The following is a 20,038-nucleotide window of genomic DNA, read 5'->3' as shown; positions in this document are numbered from 1 at the left end:
GAAACTCCCAGAGATCCACCTGCCTCTGTCTCCCAAGTGCTGGGATTACAGGTGTGTGTCACCACGCCCGGCTGCACTTGTTCTTAAGTGCTGAAGCTCCTCTCCAGCTCTCGGAGTTGACTGTTCTTTCTTCTCCTCCTCCCCTAGACAGACTCTCACTATGTGGCCCTGGCTGTCTTGGAACTCACTATGTAGACCAGGCTAGTCTTGAACTCACAGAGATTCACCTGCTTTCTACCTCCCAGCTATGCGTCATTACCGAGTGTGGAGGCACACACCTTTAACCCCAGCATTCAGAAGGCAGAGGCAGGGGATCTGAGTTTGGGGTGACCGGGTCTAAAAGTAACCCTGTCTTGTTTTAGTTGAAAATCCCTGATTGTTCTATTTTACCAATAAAGACTCAGGAATCAGGTGCTGTGGTGAAAACCTGCTAGCTTAGAGAGGCAGAGAAAGAACCCAGCTGACCTTCCTACTCAGCTCACGTCCTAACGGAGAAGGCACATAGGCTCACTAGCTCAGCTGGAGCCCAGGAGGCCAAAAAACCCAGGGCCAGGCCAGGCGGTGGTGGTGCGTGCCTTTAATCCCAGCACTCGGGAGGCAGAGGCAGGCGGATCGCTGTGAGTTCGAGGCCAGCCTGGTCTACAAAGTGAGTCTAGGACAGCCAAGGCTACACAGAGAAACCCTGTCTCGAAAAACCAAAATCAAACCAAAACAAAACAAAACAAAAAACCCCAAGGCCAAAGGCTTGCTAGCTCAAAGCCTGAAAAGCCAAAGGCCAAGGAGCTGAGGAGCTCAATAGTTATAGAGCTAAGATAAAATCCCACGTTAAAGAAGCCTAATTGGGGGGTGGGGGGGGGAAGAAACCTAATGGATCCTTCTACAGGCTTCTTGTTGTTGTTAGTTTATTTAATTTTATCCATTAGTATCACAATATCAGATCCCTTGGAAATGGAATTTAAGACAGTTGTGAGCTGCCATGTGGATACTGGAAATTGAACGCAGGTGGTTTGGAAGAACAGACAACACTCTTAATCACTGAGCCATCTCTCCAGCCTTCTACAGGGTATATTAAATACCCCTCAACTCACTTTATTCCCTGTCAGCTGGTTTCTTGCTCCACCTCTTGACCTAGGGTTAACTTTATTAAATCCTATGTACCGAAAGCTCTTGGATTAAAGGTGTGTGTAAGGCTGGCTGAACCACACCTTCATCTGTTTACAATAAAAAGTCCCTGGATTAAAGGCCCATGTCTATAATCCCAGCACTAGGAAGGCAGAGGCAGGTGGGTCGCTGTGAGTTTGAGGACAGCCTGGTTTACAAAGCGAGTCCAGGACAGTGAAGGGTACACAGAGAAACCCTGTCTCAAAAAAACCAAAAAGAAAAAGGGCGGGGAGGGCCGCTGGAGAGATGGCTGAGAGGTTAGGAGCACTGACTGCTCTTCCAGAGGTCCTGAGTTCAATTCCCGGCAACAACATGGTGGCTCACAACCATCTGTAATGTGATCTGATGCCCTCTTCTGGCCTGCAGGTGTACATGCAAATAGAGCACTTATACATAAAACAAATATATATATATGAAAAAAAGATGGGTTAGGGCTCAACCACAAGAAACAGGGGTTTACAGCTCAATTTCAGGGATCACAATGGGATCCACTATCTGGCAACACTGTCTCAATGGAAAAAGGGTACTGCCAAACCCAAACCAGAACTCACTTAAAGTGATCTCATTTTATGCATGTGAATGTTTTGTCCCATGTGTGTCTGTATATCACACGTTATGTATGCCTGGTGCTGGTGGAGGTTAGGTGAGAGCATCAGCTCTCCTGGAACTGGAGTTGTGGATAGTTATGAACTACCGTGTGAGTGTTGGGAACATGTGTGTGTGTGTGTGTGTGTGTGTGTGTGTGTGTGTGTGTGTGTGTGTGCCATGCATGTCATTTACATGGAAGTCAGAGACTAGAACAACCAGCTCTACGGATTCAACTCAAGTCTTCAGAAGTGACAGCAAGCATTCTTAGCCCCTGTGCTGTCTTGTTATCATCTGGGAGCTTGTCCTTGCAGCCTCTGCCCGAGCTGCTGCCTTGGCGTCAGCGCCACCCCCTGTTGCAGACTGGAAGCCCTAGACCAAGAGTTACCCTGTGTATCTTCTGATTGGACCAGATGGTGGCTGAACCGAAATTCCCTGGAGTACTAGGGTGATGGGACCTTCAGCACTGGGCCCTGTGTAGAGCTGCTCAGCCGGCAAAAGTGTGCAGCCCTGGCCTCAGGAAAAAACAATGGCAGAAGTGTGCAGCCCTGGCCTCAGGAACACAGCCGCAGTGGGAATAGGAACTGTATAGCTCCACCACCAGGTACCCTAGTGCCAGACATTTGAACAGGAGCTATCACCTTTCAGCCAGACTGAGCCCAAGAAGCATACATAGGGCTTTCGAGGAGAGTCAAGGTTGTGATGGGCAGCAGGGAGGGAGTTTACAGCAGAGCAAAGCTCAGCAGCAAAGACATGTCTATAATCCCAGCACTTGGAAGGCAGAACCCTCTGCCTCTGCCTCCTAAGGGCAGGGATTAAAGGCCTGGGCCAAGGCCCCCAGCCTTGAAGATCATGTACTGTACCTTGTACCTGTGGGCACAGTAAAAAAAAAAAAAATTATCAATGTCAAGAGAGCACTATATCGCCAGGCAGTGGTGGCCCATGCCTTTAATCCCAGCACTTGGGAGGCAGCGTTCGAGGCCAGCCTGGTTTGAAAATGAGTCTAGGACAGTCAAGGCTACACAGAGAAACCCTGTCTCGAAACTCAAAAAACCTGGGGGGGGGGGCGGGGAAGGAGACAGAGAGAGAGAGAGATGGGGTGGGTGGAGAGGGAGAGAGTGCTGTATCACTTGGGAGGCAGAGGCAGGCAGATCTGGATCTTTGAGTTCGAGGCCAGCCTGGTCTACAAAGTGAGTACACGGAGAAAACCTGTGTCGAAAAAAACCAAAATAAACAAGTGCTATATCGATAGTCGTATAAAACTATACTTGGTGGCACATGCCTTTAACCCCAGCACTTAAAAGGCATAGGCAGGCGGATCACTGTGAGTTCGAGGCTAGCCTGGTCTACTAAGGCTACAGAGAGAAACCCTGTCTCGAAAAATAAAAATGTACTTGGGTGCAAGTCAATTTTGATACTACTACGTCAAAAGCACTGACGGCGGCTGCGCTAGAGGAGCCAAAGCCTATGGATAGGAGGTTGCGTCATCCAGGCACCGCCCCTTGCACACAGACTCACTACCCTTCACTAGGTAGCAAGACACTGCCCGGAACCTGCGCGCGGCGGCGGCGTTTTCCCGGGGCCTATTCGCTGCTGGACCTAAGCTGTGACGGGCGGAAGTGGGAGGAGTGGATCGGTGCAAGCCGCTCTTGCTCGCTCGAGCTGGCCACGCTGGAGGCTGCGGGCGAACGGGGCTTGGGGGGTCCCCGTGGCACCGTGGAGAGGGCTTCTGGGGCTCCGTCAGCGTCCGCGACGGCTCCGGGGGAGCGCGGCGGGGATGGGGTTCACAACCGAGCAACAGCTGGAGCCTCGGCCATGTTCGCCGGGCTCCAGGACCTGGGCGTGGCCAATGGCGAGGACCTGAAAGAGACCCTGACCAACTGCACGGAGCCGCTCAAGGCCATTGAGCAATTTCAGGTGGGCGGGAAGGCCCGGCCCGCTGGAGGAAGCCGGACATAATTCCCTGTGCTCCCGACCCTTGGATGGAGGCATTGGGGGGGGGGGGGGCAGGTGTCTTGAGTTAAGAGGCTCCGGCCAAGCAAAATGCGGACGCATTGACTCTCTGCTTTCCCCAGACAGAGAATGGCGTGCTGCTGCCCTCCCTGCAGTCGGCCCTGCCCTTCTTGGACCTACACGGGACACCGCGGCTGGAGTTCCATCAGTCAGTGTTTGATGAGCTACGTGACAAACTGCTGGACCGAGTGTCAGCTATCGCCTCCGAGGGAAAGGCAGAAGAGAGGTGGGTTTCTACCGGGAGCTTTGTAATTATGGTCTCCACGGCTGTACAGTCCTTGTAGATGCAACGTGGACTGTGTTTTGAGGGGCTCCTCTGTGTGTCCTGCATGTGGAGACCCATTTCCTCAGTTGTGCAAATCTGCCCAGGTACAAGAAGCTGGAAGACCTTCTGGAAAAGAGCTTTTCTCTGGTCAAGATGCCATCCCTACAACCAGTGGTGATGTGTGTTATGAAGCACTTGCCAAAGGTGAGAGCTCTTGTGGGGGAAGGCAGCCCTCGCAGGGCTTGCCTAGTCTTCCCTTAGTTGGTGGAAATCACACAATAGGCTTGGTGCAGGCAGGTGTTTAGCTCCTGGGAAGGTTTTCTTTTTTTCTTCTTCTTCTTGTTCCCCCTCACCCCCCAAGACAGGGTTTGTCTGTGTAGCCTTGGCTGTCCTGGACTCACTTTGTAGACCAGGCTGGTCTTGAGCTCACAGAGATCCGCCTGCCTGTGCCTCCCGAGTGCTGGGATTACAGGTGGGCACCACCACGCCCGGCTTGCTCCTGGGAAGGTGTATGAGTTTGCTCTCCAGCAAGCTCTGGGCACCTTTCCTGTATCACTTGGTTGAGCCAAGTGGAAACACATCCCTTAAGGTGCAGGGAGAGTCTTTCCTGGGAGAGGGCTATGGGGACTCTGGGTGTGAATTCGCCTACTAAGACTTGGAGGTTGCTGGGCGGTGGTGGTGCATGCCTTTAATCCCAGCGCTTGGGAGGCAGAGGCAGGTGGATCTCTGTGGGTTCGAGGCCAGCCTGGTCCGCAAAGCCTGTTCAGGAGAGCCAAGTCGACACAGAGAGACCCTGTCTCGAAAAACCAAAAATAAATAAATAAATCAAAAGACTTTGGAGATCAATCCCAGGTGCCTCTATTGGTGCCGCTGGGCCCTACAGGTTCTACGGGCCTGTCCTGAGGGAGACTTGGGGACACATGCGCCACTTTCAGGGAGCTGTGGTGTTTACTGTGTAGGTTCCTGAGAAGAAGCTGAAGCTGGTGACGGCTGACAAGGAGTTGTACCGGGCCTGCGCCGTGGAAGTAAAGAGGCAGATCTGGCAAGACAACCAAGCTCTCTTTGGTGATGAGGTTTCCCCATTGCTGAAGCAGTATATCCTGGAGAAAGAGAGCGCGCTCTTCAGCACGGAGCTTTCTGTCCTGCACAACTTCTTCAGCCCCTCCCCCAAGACCAGGCGCCAGGGAGAGGTGAGAGCAAGTAGGGGGGATGCGTGCGCAGGGGAGGGCGGTGAGTGTGGCCAGCCCCCTGCAGACTTGCCTTGCCCCTGTGTGTGTGTGTGGGGGGGGGCAGTCCCTTTGCATAAGCATGAACTTGTCTATGTAGCTGGAGGAAAGTTGGTTGGTAGGAGGACAGGAGGATTGCTGTGAGTTTGAGGCCAGCCTGAGTAACATAGCAGACCTCATTTCAAAAAAATCAGAAAGAAAACCACCAAATTCAGCTTTCTACCTTTTACTGATATTAGCATTATGCCAAATTCAAACTGGCCATAAGTGGTTTGCTTGCTTACTTATTTTTGAGACAAGATCTCACAATGTAGCCCTGACTGGTCCCAAACACCCTTTGTAGTCCTGGCTGGCTCTGAGCTCACAGATATCCACCTGCCTCTGCCCCCAAGTGCTGGGTTGAAAGGCATGGCCACCACATCTCGCTCCTAAGTGGCATCTTTAAAAATCTTTAAAAATTTGGCGCCTGGAGAGATGGTTTAGTGGTTAAGAGCACTGGCTGTTCTTCCAGAGGTCCTGAGTTCAATTCCTAGCAACCATCTATAAAGAGATCTGGTGCCCTCTTCTGGTGTGCGTGAAGACAGTGTACTCATAGACATAAAATAAATAAATATTTTTAAAATGTTTAAATGAATTTTATCTATATGTTTGTGTCTGTGGGTGTGCACACATGCCTGGGTGTGTGCCTACAGAGGCCAGGGGTGTCAGATGCCCATAGAGCTGGAATCTGTGAGCTAGAAATTGAACCCAGATCTTTTGGAAGAATAGTTTGTGCACTTTAATACCAAGCCATCTCTCCAGCCCATTAAGTGTCATCTTTTATGTTGAGAAATCTTTTATTACATTATTTATTGTATATGTGTGTGAATGACCATGTGTGGGAATCAAAAGACAACTTGCTGGAGTCAGCCCTTTTTTGTTTGTTTATTTATTTATTTATTTTGGTTTTTCGAGACAGGGTTTCTCTGTGTAGCCTTGGCCATCCTGGACTCACTTTATAGACCAGGCTGGTCTCAAACTCACAGCGATCCGTCTGCCTCTGCCTCCCGAGTGCTGGGATTAAAGGCGTGCGCCACCACGCCTGGCTCCTTTTTTGTTTTTTTAAAGATTTATTTTATGTATACTAGTGTGAAGGTATCAGATCCTTTAGAACTGGTTACAGATAGGTGTGGGTGCCAGTTGGGTGCTAGGACTTGAACCTGGGTCCTTTGGAAGACCAGACAGTGCTCTTAACCACTGAGCCATCTCTCCAGCCTCCCAGTCCTTTTTTTATATTTTGTTTTTTTTTGAGGCAGGATTTTTCTGTTGTAGCCCTGCTATCCTGGAACTCATTATTTAGACCAGGCTATCTTTGAATTCACAGGCATCCGCCTACCTTTGTCTCCCAAGTGCTGGGATTAAAAACTTGTGCCACCACCACCCAGGAGTCAGTTATGCCACCTGGGTCCTGGGAATTAAACTTGAGTTGGCAGCAGATGACTTCACACACTGAGACACTCCGCCACTTTTGAGACAGCGTTTCTCCGTATAGCCCTGACTGTCCAGGAACTTCCTCTGTAGACCACGCTGTCCTGGGAATTCATAGATCCACTTGCTTCTGCCTCCTGATTGCTGGGATTAGAGGCTGACATTTCTGGTTTTTTGTTTGGTTTTGGTTTTTAAAAAACATTATTATGTATGTGGTGTTTTGCCTGCGTGCTAGAATAGGGCACTAGAACTCACTGTAGATGGTTGTGAGTCACCATGTGGTTGCTGGGAATTGAACTCAGGACCTTTGGAAGAGCAATCAGTGCTCTTGGCCAGTGCTCCTAACCTCTGAGCCATCTCTCCAGCCCATCTTGATAATTCTTATATAGGTATTTATTTATTATGTATATAGTATTCTACGTGCATGTATGCCTGCAGGCTAGAAGAAGGTACCAGATCTTATTCTAGATGGTTGTGATCTACCACGTGGTTGCTGAGAATTGAACTGAGGACCTCTGGAAGAGCAGGCAGTACTGTTAACCTCTGAGCTATCTTTCCAATCGCCCATCTTGACAATTCTTAAGTCATGATTTTGTAACTAGCTTACTTTAGATTGGGAAATACAGAGTTTTGTAAGTCATTCAGGATTTCCTAGTGTCTACTTTGGCAAAAATAGATGAGTTGGGCTTTTTTTGTTTGTTTTCTTTTGTTTTGTTTTGCTTTTTGTTTTGAGACAGGGTTTCTCTGTGTAGCCCTGGCTGTCCTGGACTCACTCTGTAGACCAGGCTGGCCTTGAACTCACAGTGATTCACCTGCCTTTGCCTCCCGAGCGCTGGGATTAAAGGCGTGCGCCACCATGCCTGGCTAAAGATTTACTTATTATTATTGATATAATATTTTGCCCGAATGTGTGCCTGCAGGAGAGGAGAGGGCATAAGATTTCCTGGCACTTGAACCCATGACCTTTGGAAGAGTAGATGGTGCCCATAACTGCTGAGCCATCTTTCCAGTGCTGCGAGATCATTTTTTTAGAATGAGGACTGCTTCATGAATTTGTGTATTGTCCTTGTGCAGGGGCTTATCTGCTGAAGTGAGCATTACGGTTCTTATGTTTTTCCTTAACCTAATACATTCAAGGTTTTGTCTTTTTTTGGGGGGGGGTTTCTCAAAGCTGTCCTGGACTCACTTTGTACACCAGGCTGGCCTCGAACTCACACCTGCCTCTGTCTCCCGAGTGCTGGGTTTAAAGGCGTGCGCCACCACTGCCCGGCCCAGGGTTTTGTCTTTCAACCTGTAATTGATGAAGCAGTATTAGCTCTATTGCTTTCATTCGAGGAGTCACTAAGCTTGAAGTCTGGTGAGCTTTTCCAGTTTATGACATGGCATTTGGCATGTTTCATGTATGAAGATTTGCAAGGAATGGCAATGCTTCACATGAGCCTTGTGTGCTCATGGCTCTAGTTGTTGGTGTTGGGTTGTTTTGTTTCTGTTTTTCGGGACAGTGTTTCTCTGTGTAGCCTTGGCTTTCCTAGACTTGCTTTGTAGACCAGGCTGGCCTTGAACTCAGTGATCCACCTGCCTCTGCGCCACCACTCCAGGCTTCTAGTTGGGTTTTAAGGGTATTGGTGGCTGCTGTGTTGGACTTCCTGCCGTCTTTCCCTCGCTCTGTCCGTTGCTGACAGGCAGAGTGCTCTGCTCCCTCTGTTCCCTAGCCTTTCTCTTCCCCCCATTTCTCCTGCTGATCGGCCACACACAGCACTGGTTTCTGACTGTAAGAGAACTTGCTTGACTTGTCTTCAGTTGACTTTTTAAAATTTACATTCTTGGGCTGGAGAGATGGCTCAGAGGTTAAGAGCACTGTCAGCTCTTCCTGAGGTCCTGAATTCAATTCCCAGCAACCACATGGTGACTCACAACCATCTATAATGAGATCTGATGCCCTCTTTTGGCCTGCAGGCAAAGTACTGTATACATAATAAATAAATTAATTTTTTAAAAACGTTACATTCTTATGTATATAAGTGCAAACGGAAAAATGTGCAGAGGAGCAGAAAGTTGTTGGAAGGAACAGGAAGACGGCTCTCTAGGTGAGCTCATTTACATGAAGTCCTGACACCCATAAAGAAGTCCAGCGTGGCCACAGGTTCTTGTGCCCTGGTGCTGGAAGGGAGGACGCAGAGGCAGGAGGATCACTGGGGCTTGTGGGCCTGCCAGTGTGGACAGGATCAAACAACGCCTGTTGGCTTGCAGGTTGAGGGAGCCCTGTCTCAAGTGGGTAAGATAGAGAATAGCAGAGCAGACTTTCCTGACGGGCTCAGCTGCTTACATTTTGTAGCTGTCTAGCTCCCGCTGGTGTTGTGGCTCCGAGAGCCCCAGGCCTTTTTGATGCTCTGCTTTGACGTGACAGCCACAGCAGGTTTGACTCAGCCCAGTGTTGATTGGCCAGTTCTTCAGGTGTCCTCTCCGTCCTGCGTTTCGTTCTTGTTGCTCTTGATGTCCAGAGCTGACACCATAGACATTGTTTGCACACCTGGGCCAAACGGCTAGACTTAGAATTATAGTCATAAGTGCCAAAGATCCACCCACCTACCTACCTACCTTTCTTTCTTTCTTTCTTTCTTTCTTTCTTTCTTTCTTTCTTTTTAAGAGATAGGACTTCTCTATAGACCAGGCTGGCCTTTAACTCACAGAGATCCACCTGCCTCTGCCTCCCAAGTGCTGGCATTAAAGACGTGCACCACCACATCCAGCTCATCAAAGACTTTTCTTTATACTCTTGTCAGTTTCTGCAGTTGAGTCTGATTTCTGGCATTTTGATGCTGGCCTGTTTTTCCTCTGGGAGACTTTGGAAATTCTTCTCAGTGCTCTGTGATCTTAACAGCACTGGGGACATCAGGCTGGTGGGTCCCCCTCTCAGTCTTGGCTGTAGGACAGCTGCCTTGTGTGTGAGCAGGTGGTCCCAAGCTGGTTATGTGTGAGGCAGGCGTACTCCATGTCACGGCTAAATTGTGTCTGTGGTCTGTTCCCAGTGGATGAGGGAATGGTGGACCATCCACATGGTTCAAGTGATGTCAACAGAGAACATTTTGTTCCTGAGATAAAGATCCAGGTCAGTCTATGAGTTCTTGGCAGGGGTCTTAGAGAGTGAGACGATCAGACCAGTCGCTCTTGCACTTCTGCCTCCTCCCACTGACCTCACTCTTGCTGAGTCTAACCTGATGCCTTTGGGCTTCCTGTGATATCTTCACCCGTGACTTAACCCAAATGTCCCTTTGTACCATTGTCCTGAGACCCACTTAACCATGGACAGTGGAGCTTCTTTGTGTTGGCTGAAGTATCCCCTGCCCCCCCCCCCAGCCCCCTTTTCTCTGAGGCAGTGTTTCTCTGTGTAGTCCCGACTGTCTGGAACTCCCTCTATAGACCAGGGTGGCCTCAAACTCACATCCTCCTCTGTCTCCTCAGTGCCACCCCCACCCCCCGCTATTTGAGCAGGACTGTGTGGTTTGCTTTTGTTGGGTAGAAGTAGGGTGAGTGACACCTGCCAGAGGAATAGGCATTGGTGTCCCTGCATGGCCCTTGCTTAAAGTACAAGGTAAGGTAGAGCTGGGTGTCAGTGTTTGTGGCCCTGGTGCTAGTGTGGGGCAAGGATGGTCACAGCCATGAGCCTGGAAAGATGGCAGGGAAGCAGGGATTCCAGTGTGGCCTCGGAGGCCTGTAGCCCAAGCCATCTGTGTTGGGGCACTGTCCTTGGATTGGTTCTCAGCTCTGCTTCTGGGGTGACTCACCCCTTAACCTGGCAGGCAGGTGCTTAAAGTCACAGCAGATTACAGACGGGGCCTTTTATGTCCCCTGGGGTGTATATGATCTACCACTTTGAGTAGTAGAAGCTGATCTCCTAGAATTTGGTGCCAACATTTTGTGGCAGAAAGAAAATATCTCATGCCAAAAAGAGAGGGGCCAGCTCCGTAGGCAGGACCGAGCGCCTGTGTGTGCTGTTGCCTGGTGGTGCTGGCGGCGGGATGTATGCTCATTTGGCTTTTTAAGACAGGGTCTTTCTGTGTATCCCTGGCAGGCCTGGCTGGGACTTGATGTGAGTTCTAGTCCGGCCTCTGGCGCGTGCTGCCTCTCCCCGCCCTGCGGTGAGGACTGTGGCCTCCGTGTGTGCCCCGCCCCCAGGTGGTCCAGAAGCTGACGCAGATGGTCGGGAAGAACGTGAAGCTCTATGACATGGTGCTGCAGTTCCTGCGCACACTGTTCCTGCGGACCAGGAATGTGCACTACTGCACGCTGCGAGCGGAGCTGCTCATGTCCTTGCATGACCTGGACGTCAGTGAGATCTGTACTGTGGATCCCTGCCACAAGGTAGTACTGCACGCCCACCTGTGCGCAGCTGTGTCCTCCTCCTCCTCTGAATTCACTATCCCGAAATGACCTGCTGAGCACATCTGAGCTCGCTCCTCAGCACCGCTGGGGGATGAACAGCTCCTGCAGAGGCCTCCCTCGCAGCTCCCCAGCTTCTACCCTATAGCTGTAAGTGGCAGGCCCAGTGGCCATCTTCCCATTGGGCTCCTGGCTTCTGCCTCAGAGCCCTCGGGGCTTCTTCTTGACCAGCACCAAGGTAATCTAGGAATGGTGTTTTCTGCACATCCCTCTGTCCCCGCACCAAGAGCACAGGAAACCTGAGCTCACCCCCGGGCACTATGTGCTGTAGCTTAGTGCTAAGCACCATGTAGCTACCAGCCCTGGTTAGATCCCTTTCAGGAAAAACAACTATGCCTCCTTCATGTGTTGTCTTGACCTTTGCTATTTTTGGGACCTAGGGTCCTTCTGCTCCTTGTAGGCCGCTGGTCCCCCGTGAAAGCTCACTGGTGTCTCAGGCCATCCTGTGTTCCCTTCTGGACACTGGGGATGAGTGCTGACTGTTTATTTTTCCTTGTTAATACTGACTGGGGGGCAAGTCAACTGTAGTCTTGGCTTTCTAAACCTGCAGCCTTTGCCATGGCCCCATTCTACTAATTGCCATTTTCTCTGTCCTCTCGAGGGACCCTTTGTATTCTGGGTTTTGCTTAGAGTTGGGTCTTGGGCCTGGGCTTGTTTATCTTAACCTGCTCCTGTACGGACCCTGAGTTCTCACAGCCATTCGGGCAGCGGCAAAGTTTGAGGGTGGAAGTCTGGTTACCCTGAAATTGTATATCTCCATCCTGTAGTTCACCTGGTGCCTGGATGCCTGCATCCGAGAACGGTTTGTGGACAGCAAAAGAGCCCGGGAGCTGCAGGGATTTCTTGACGGTGTGAAGAAGGGCCAGGAACAAGTTTTGGGGTGAGAGTGAGCTCTCTGAGGATCCTATTTTGGGGATCTCTAGCTAGGCATCAGGTGGGGTTTACTGTCTACCGCTGGAGGTTGGACCCTATTCCAGGATGGTTTGGGATGGCAATGCTAGGTACGAGGCCCACTGCTCACAGAGCCCTCACTCATCACTTGGAATGACTCTCAGTACCTCTTCATGGAGTCAGGGGCCTGCTGTCCCTGGGGAGCCCGCACAGGGAGGGGACTGCTGTCTGTAGCAGGTTAGGGTATGAGCTGAGCGCTGCACTGGGGGCTCCAGCCTGACGCCCAGCATCCTGCGCTCGGAATGAAGATGGTGCTGCTGGGATAGCCCTGCCACATCTCTGTATTATGTTCTTCCCTGGCTAAACCCAGAGCCTGAGCTAGGGCTTTTCTGTTTTGAGGCAGGGTCTTGCTATGTAGCTATGGCAGACCTGAGATTCACTGTGTAGCCCAGGCTGGCCCTGAACTCATCACAGAGATCTGCCTGTTTTTCCCGTCTAAGTCTGGGGTTAAAATCAGTGCCAGCAATACCTGCTTCTGAGTTAGGGTTTTTCAAACAGTGTGAGTTTAGTGTGTTGGAGGGGGGGTATTTTTGCTTTTCTTTAAATCTGTAGTTTAGAAGATCTTTGAGTAACTTATGGATAAAGTACGAATTTGGTACAGACAGGCTGCCTCTCTAGGGTCAGTCCCAAGCTCTGCATCCCAGCTTGTGGCTGCCCCTTCAGTGGGGCTGGCACTGCAACTATTAGAAATAGAGTAGCCAGGCTTCTCAATTTATACCAAGGTCTGATTCCTTCCAGGGATTTGTCTATGATCCTGTGCGACCCCTTTGCCATCAACACACTGTCCCTGAGCACCATCAGGCACTTGCAGGAGCTGGTTAGCCAGGAGACACTGCCCAGGGTGAGCACTGTCCAGGGTGAGCATAGTCATGGCTGGTGGCTGGGCAAGCGCACACTGTCCATTTGTGAAATGGTTTCACTCCACAGGAGGGTATTGGCACATAGGTGCCTGTCCTAGGGTCCTGGCCCTGGAAAGCAGAGGTGCTGCTTTGTCCAGTGGGACCAGAGGATGGCACAGTCTTCCTAGCTCTTGCTAAGGCCTCTGTCTTCTTTCAGGATAGTCCAGACCTCCTTCTCCTACTTAGGCTGCTGGCGCTTGGCCAAGGTGCATGGGACTTAATAGACAGCCAGGTCTTCAAGGAGCCCAAGATGGTAAGGGGTCTAGTTGCTTCCTTTTCTACTAATTATGGGGAGGAGCAGGGGCTCCTAGAGTCTTGTTTAGGCGAACAGTCATCCAGGATGCTTGGCTAGGCTGGTGCAGGGTGCTCCCTATTCCATGGGGACTGGGGCCCAGAAGGGGCTTGGCAGGTGCAGCCATGGTGGGGGCCTGAGAACACAGCACTGGACATGAGTCTCAGGACACAGGAAGGAGGGATTCTGGGGCCAGTGTCCAAGAAAGCTGGATTTGAGGAAAGTTTATTGGGTGGGTAAGGGCAAGGTATTCATGGCAGAGTGGGTTAGGGTGTACATTGAGAGCAGCCGGGACCGTGAGGCCTTAGTGGGCTCAGACACTCCTTCTGCCAGGACGCAGAACTCATCACCAGGTTCCTGCCAATGCTCATGTCCTTCGTGGTGGATGACTACACTTTTAACGTCGACCAGAAGCTTCCAGCTGAGGAGAAAGCCCAAGTCACATATCCCAACACACTGCCTGAAAGTTTCACCAAGTAAGACTCTGGGGCAGAGTTTGGGGGAGCCACTAGAGTGGGGCTGCAGGTGGGGGTGCTGCTGGGCGGGCTGGTTGAAGGCCATGGCTTCTCCAGGTTTCTGCAGGAGCAGCGCATGGCTTGTGAGGTGGGGCTGTACTACGTCCTGCACATCACCAAGCAGAGAAACAAGAATGCGCTCCTGCGCCTGCTGCCTGGACTGGGTGAGTCCTGCCGGCTATGCTCGCCTGCCACCTGGGACCTGACTTCCTGGGCCCTGAGCTCTGTCACTGCCTTCCTGCCTTTATCTCCAACCTCCGCAGCTTGGTTTTCATGTGTGCGCTTTACTTCAGTGGGCGCTCTGTGTGCGTGTTTGTAGACAGGGTTTAGCTCTGTTTCAGAGGTGCCAGTGAAGCTCGTGATTTCCTACGGAAAGAACTCATACCTCTATAGCCAGGTCCGGTGGCGCACGCCTTTAGTTCCAGCACTCAGGAGGCAGAGGCAGGCGGATCTCTGTGAGTTCAAGACTAGCCTGGCCTACATGGTCAGCTCTCCTTCCACCTTTATGTGGGTTCCAGGCAATCAACTCAAGGCTCCAGGCTTGTGTAGCCCTTAACCACTGAGCCATCTTCCCAGCCCTTCTGTTGAGGTTGTCCAGTACAGCCAAGACTACATAGAGAGACCTTGTCTCAAAACAAAACAAAGACCACCTTTGCTCTGTTCCAGTCGGTTAAGCAATATAAAATTTCTTGGGTGTTCAGTCTCCTCCAAGGGGCCCTCTTTCCCCACATGCCTAGGATGTCACAAGCCAAAACCGGGGAACTCTGAGTGGGCTCTTGATGGTGAAGCTGTGGGCGGTCCTGTGGCTCCGTGATAGAGCACTGACCTGGCACGCATAAGGCACTGGGTTCTATCCCCAACACCACAAAAGGAGAAACGCCAGAAGCGGCCACCTAAAGCTCAGGCTTTGCTGAGAAGAGTTGCCTCCAGTGTCTTTGTGATGACAGGCCCAGGCATTCGCTGACTCACCCTTTGTCTTGGGTTTATAGGATTGTGCATAAACATGGAGCTTCTTTTCTTTTCCTTTTTTTAGTTTTTCAAGACAGTCTCATTATGCAGCCCTGGCTGTCTTGTAACTCGCTCTGTAGACCAAGCTGGCTTTGAACTTACAGATCCTGCCCCATTCTCAGTGCGGGCACCACCCACCGCCCAGCTCTCCTCTAACTGTATTTATAGGTCACTGGTGTCTCTACTTCCTGCTTGCTGTGTGCATATTGATTTATGTGACTTTGATCTCACTGGATTTTCTTGGTCTAGTCTTTACTTTTCAACAAGTTACCACAGACTCAGCAATTTGAAACAACTCAGAGGAGGCAGGAAATTTGAAATGAGCCTTGCTGAGCTTAAGACAGGTATGGCCAGACTCACTCCCTTTATACTCTGTGCCCTCTCCAGTTTTAGGGGCATTCGGACTTCCTGCTGGTCACAGGGGCAGCTAGATTGTGTAAGGCCGTAGGGACACAGATGTAAGAACTTGGCTTTGCCTTGTCTATGCACTTGAGTCTGTTCTCAGTCTGTCATCTGGTGCCAACAAATCAGCACAGTGGCCTGTCCTTCCTGGGCATCTCTACCTCTAATGCACCACGGTACACTCTTCAGTCATGTTTAGAAAGACCTTGAAGCCAGGCATGGTGGTGCACGCCTTTAATTCCAGCACTCAGGAGGCAGAGGCAGGTGGATCGCTGTGAGTTCGAGGCCAGCCTGGTCTACAAAGTGAATCCAGGACAGCCAAGGCTACACAGAGAAACCCTGTCTCAAAAATAAAATAAATAAAATAAAATAAAATAAAATAAAATAAAGGAAGAAAGAAAGAAAAAGAAAGACCTTGAAAAGTCTAGATAGGTGGCTTGCTCTTCCAGAAGACTCCCGTTTGATTCCCAGCACCCGCATGGCACTCACAACTGTCTGTGGCTCCAGTTCTAGGGGACCCAATGCTTCCGACCACTGTGGACATTAGGCACATTGCTACACAAATATGTGTGCAGGCAAAACATCCGTACACACAAAATAAGATTAAAATTAAGTCTTGCTTGCTCTTACATATGAAAGAGTTCTGATAGTAGCAGAAGTCAGTTTTCCTGAATTCTGTTTACTTTTGTTTTTAAAATATTGATTATTCTGTATTGTGTGCATGGTGTGTGTGGCTGTGTATGCCACAGCACGTGTGTATAGGTCAGGGGGCAACTTTGTGGAAACCAACTCAGGTCCTAAGGCTTATGTAGCCTTTACCCACTGACCTATTTATCTATCTATTTATTTTGAGGCAGGGTCTCTCTGTGTAGTCCTAGCTGTCTGTCTTTCTGTTTAGTTTAACTTCTCTGGAATTTCTGAGCAATGCGAAATGGGGAGCTTCCCAGATCAGTGTGACTGCCCACCCTACAGCTCATGCGCTTCTGGCTGTATTACTGAGTTTTCTTCAATAACCCATTGAGAGTTTTTTGTTTGTTTGTTTGTTTGTTTGCCCTGGCTGGCATGGAACTCACTGTGTAGACCAGGCTGGCCTTGTACTCACAGAGATCCACCTACCTCTGCCTCCTGGGTGCTCATCATCTGTCCTACTTTGGTGCCTTCAAACAGGGAGTTTGGCAGTGGTTGTTGTTGTTGGTGGTGGTGGTGGTGCTGTGTGTGTGTGTGTGTGTGTGTGTGTGTGTGTGTGTGTGTGTGTGTGTGTGTGTGTGTGTTTGTGTTCTTAACAGAGGAGTTATCTGGAGGGTTTGGCAGAATCTCCTCTGGGCTGTGCTCTTAAATTGTTGTTTGTCTCTGGGCTTTCTCTCTGTAGAGGCCAGTTCAGACCAGAGCCCCTGCTGTGGGGCAGCACACCCTGCCTTCCCGTGCTCTGGCTGTGGTCTGGCTTCCCTGCTGAGAGCCACAGAGCTTGTTTACCTCACCCGTGTGCTCTGCTCATCTGGCTCCTGTTCGGATCTTGGGACCTTGAGAGGCTCTGAGGGCCGAGGCTGAGCCACTCTGTTGTTCACAGTGGAGACCTTCAGTGACCTGGCCTTCAGTGACATCTTTCTCCACCTGCTCACTGGGAGCCTGGCACTGCTGGCTGACGAATTTGCCCTGGAGGATTTCTGCAGCAGCCTCTTTGATGGCTTTTTCCTCACTGCCTCTCCAAGGTAGGACACACCACCCACTGGCCCGTCACTTCCTGTCAGTTCTTGTGCTTGACAGCTTGGGAGGGGCGTTGAGGCCCATCCTGCTAGAGGACCACAGGTGAGTCCTTGAGCACTGGGACCTGTGCTAGGCTGAGGAATTCCTGGATGTAGCTTGGGAGTGTGACCCAGGGATCAGTTCTGTTCTGCCTCCAGGTGGGTGGGAAGAGCTGAAGGGACATGCCAACCCCAGGGTGGGCTGTGCCCAAGACTCTGTTTGTCTTGGGGCTGGGTTCAGTGGTGGATGCAACATTCTTTTTTTTTTGATACTGGGTCTCACTGTATAGCTCTGGCTGGCCTGGAGCTCACTGTGTAGACTAGGCTTACTGACCTCTTCCAGGAAGGAAAATGTGCATCGTCATGTGTTGAGGCTTCTCCTCCACTTGCACCCAAGAGTGGCCCCTTCTAAGCTGGAGGCATTGCAGAAGGCTCTGGAGCCCACAGGCCAGGTGAGTATCTTCCAGCCCCACTCACAGGGCACTGCTCTGCGCATGTGCTGGGCTGCTGCGGCATACATGTCCCAGTGCTTACTTTGGGGTTGTTGTTCGTGGTTGATCCTGCCACTCCCCACGTAGGCTCACGCCCCGCCCCTCCAGCATGCCATGTCTGGTTTTCCCACAGAGTGGGGAGGCTGTGAAGGAGCTCTACTCCCAACTGGGCGAGAAGCTGGAGCAGTTAGACCATCGGAAGCCCAGTCCTACCCAGGCTGCAGAGGCACCTGCACTGGACCTGCCCCTTCCCAATGTGCCTACGCTGTGAGGCTCTGTGGAGCCATTTCTGGTAGTGCCCTGTGGGAGGAGGCCCTAGCCAGCCAGCAGTGCCTAGTGAGCCGAGGGCCATTCATTCTCGAAGTGCTCCCTCCTCTGAATTGCTGCCTGGAGCTGGTCCTAAAAGGTCCTCAGTGGTCTGCTGCACATCAAGGGGGACCCATAATGGCATGGTGGGACTTGGCCCTGCTTTTGACCCTGGCAGGGATGGATGGTGGGTGGGATTTAGAAAAGCTAGCTGGTTCTTCAGGGGCAGCGGGCAGAGGCCTGACTGACCGGAAAGTCCAAGAAGAAGCTATGCTGGGTTCACCAAAGCAGATTTGCTGGGCCTCATGTCCCAAGCACAAGGGTGGTCCCCTCCACAGAAGCCAGGTGGACAGTCTGCCATAGGCAGAGGTCTGCGCCTGCTGGCGTCAGTGCAATCCTTGCTGACTGAGATCTGTAGGCAGAGCCCTCCCTGCAGCTCCCCACCTTAGTTCACCTTCATAACAGAACAAATCCTTGTCTAACTACGTTTTGGCCTTAGAGGAGGGAACTATGGGTGTACAAGCTAAAGTTTCTACTTAATGTAAATAAAACGCATTTTGATAAATTTATGGTGATTACTCTATTTGTCTTGGGGCTGGGTTCAGTGGTGGATGCAGCATTCTTTTTTTTTTTTTTTTTACTGGGTTTCACTATATAGCTCTGGCTGGCCTGGAACTCACTGTGTAGACTAGGCTTACGGAGATCTTCCCTTGGTGTAGTGTTACGGAGAGGCAGTGCTCTGGCCTCTACGCCTGGCAACCCTGCTCTGAGTGTGCTGGGGTAGGGCCCAGCTGCTGGAAGATCTCAGGGCCCCTGACCTCTGTCCCAGCATCAAGGTGTGCGATCTTCCACTCCTTCCAGAATGAGGGGTCCTTGGTCCTCAGGTCATAGAGTGAGCCCTAGGTCATAGAGTGAGTCTGAATACCAGACTTTACAGGCATGTGGCAGCTTAGTTATCCCCTGGGGGGGCTAGGGAGAGTCCAGCTGGGCACTACTGTACCCTTCAAGACAGTGTGCCAGCCGATGGCTGAGCTGGCACACCTGAGGCATGATGAAGCCCTCTTAGCTCTGAGGGGATCAGGCAGATGTGGGTGGGTGCTTGCAGGTACCTCAGTCTATGCCTAACTTTCTCCAATTGTGAATAAATGGTATGTGCCCTGGCTGAGTCTGGCTTTTTGTCACCAGGTGGGGCAGGGGGCCAGCAGGCTGTTGAGTATGTCCCTGAAGCTGAGGGAAGGGCGAGGGGCTGTGTTAGTTCAATGTTCTATTGTAAGTAACACTATAGGCTACATGAGTCATAGAGTGTTTATTTTGGCTCAAGGCCCAGGTCCAAAGTCCAGGGTGCATTTAAAGATAGCCATCTTTGTGACAGAGGCCTGAGGCATAGGGTACCTCGGAGAGGGAGAAGGAGAGGGGAGTGGGGCTGAGGGGGAGGGAAGGAGGGAGGGAGGGAGAGGGAGGGGGGGCTGTTTTCTCTTATTTTTTTGAAGACAGCATTTCTCGGTCTAGTCTTGGCTGTCCTATACTCGGTTTGTAAACTAGGCTGGCCTCAAACTCCGAGAGATTCGCCTGCCTCTGCCTCCCGAGTCCTGGGATTACAGACATGTTCCACCACAGAAGCCAAGGGACTGACTGAGGGTGCCACTCCCACAACCGCATTTGATCCTAACCAACATAGTGGATTGAATTTTCAGCCTTCCACCAACCTCGGATTGGGTGGCTAGTGGAGGCGCCAATATGTGACACCACAGCCAGATTACTGTGGGACCATAGGAACATTAAGGTTCCAGCTGAGTAGAGGTCACAGGTCATGAACTCAGGCCTTCAGTTGGGGGAAGTGCTGCAGGATTCTCTTACTTCCCCCTGCCCGCCCCCCCCCCCCAAAACGGTCTCAGTCTTTAGCCCTGGCTGTCCTGGAACTTGCTATTGAAACCAAGCTGGCCTTGAACTCTCAGACCCACCTACCTCTGCCTCCTAAGTGCTGAAATGAAAGGTGTACCCCACCAGGCCTGGCCTGCTTGATTATTTTTAGAGTAGAAGAAGCGCCAGGCGTGGTGGTGCACACCTGTAATCCCAGCACTTGGGAGGCAGAGGCAGGTGGATCACTGTGAGTTCAAGGTCAGCCTGGTCTAAGCAAGTCCAGGACTACAAGAGAAACCCTGTCTCAAAAAACCAAAACAAAAACTGTAATAATAATTAAAAAGGAAATGGAAGAAACATGGTTCTGGGGTGCTGGCAGTGACACACTAGTAAAAGGTGTATGGTGCCGGGCTCT

The 20,038-nt window shown here is 51.1% G+C and overlaps 1 protein-coding gene across 1 annotated transcript; it reads left to right on the top strand.

Annotated features, from left to right (window-relative positions):
• The first annotated feature begins 3,213 nt into the window (after nt 1-3,213).
• Nelfb (negative elongation factor complex member B) lies at nt 3,214-18,126 on the top strand. The gene is made up of 13 exons (XM_051166304.1): nt 3,214-3,663; nt 3,822-3,985; nt 4,129-4,228; nt 4,984-5,214; nt 10,894-11,079; nt 11,925-12,037; nt 12,847-12,949; nt 13,165-13,260; nt 13,633-13,775; nt 13,872-13,978; nt 16,792-16,933; nt 17,310-17,418; nt 17,591-18,126. Exons 1-13 carry the CDS (start codon nt 3,214-3,216, stop codon nt 17,726-17,728), a joined length of 2,082 nt encoding a protein of 693 aa, XP_051022261.1. The 3' UTR covers nt 17,729-18,126.
• The last annotated feature ends 1,912 nt before the right edge of the window (nt 18,127-20,038 follow it).

Source organism: Acomys russatus, chromosome 24, assembly GCF_903995435.1.
Source record: "Acomys russatus chromosome 24, mAcoRus1.1, whole genome shotgun sequence".
NCBI lineage: Eukaryota > Metazoa > Chordata > Mammalia > Rodentia > Muridae > Acomys > Acomys russatus.
Note: the sequence above shows the minus strand (reverse complement) of the source record. Positions and strands in the feature narration are given on the sequence as shown.

Bases quoted from the DNA above. Each gene is read 5' to 3' on its own strand.
- Nelfb (XM_051166304.1), top strand. From the start codon at position 3,214: ATGGATAGGAGGTTGCGTCATCCAGGCACCGCCCCTTGCACACAGACT. The intron at 12,950-13,164 runs GTGAGCACTGTC...GTCTTCTTTCAG, and splicing joins GCCAGGAGACACTGCCCAGG to GATAGTCCAGACCTCCTTCT. The intron at 17,419-17,590 runs GTGAGTATCTTC...GTTTTCCCACAG, and splicing joins CTCTGGAGCCCACAGGCCAG to AGTGGGGAGGCTGTGAAGGA.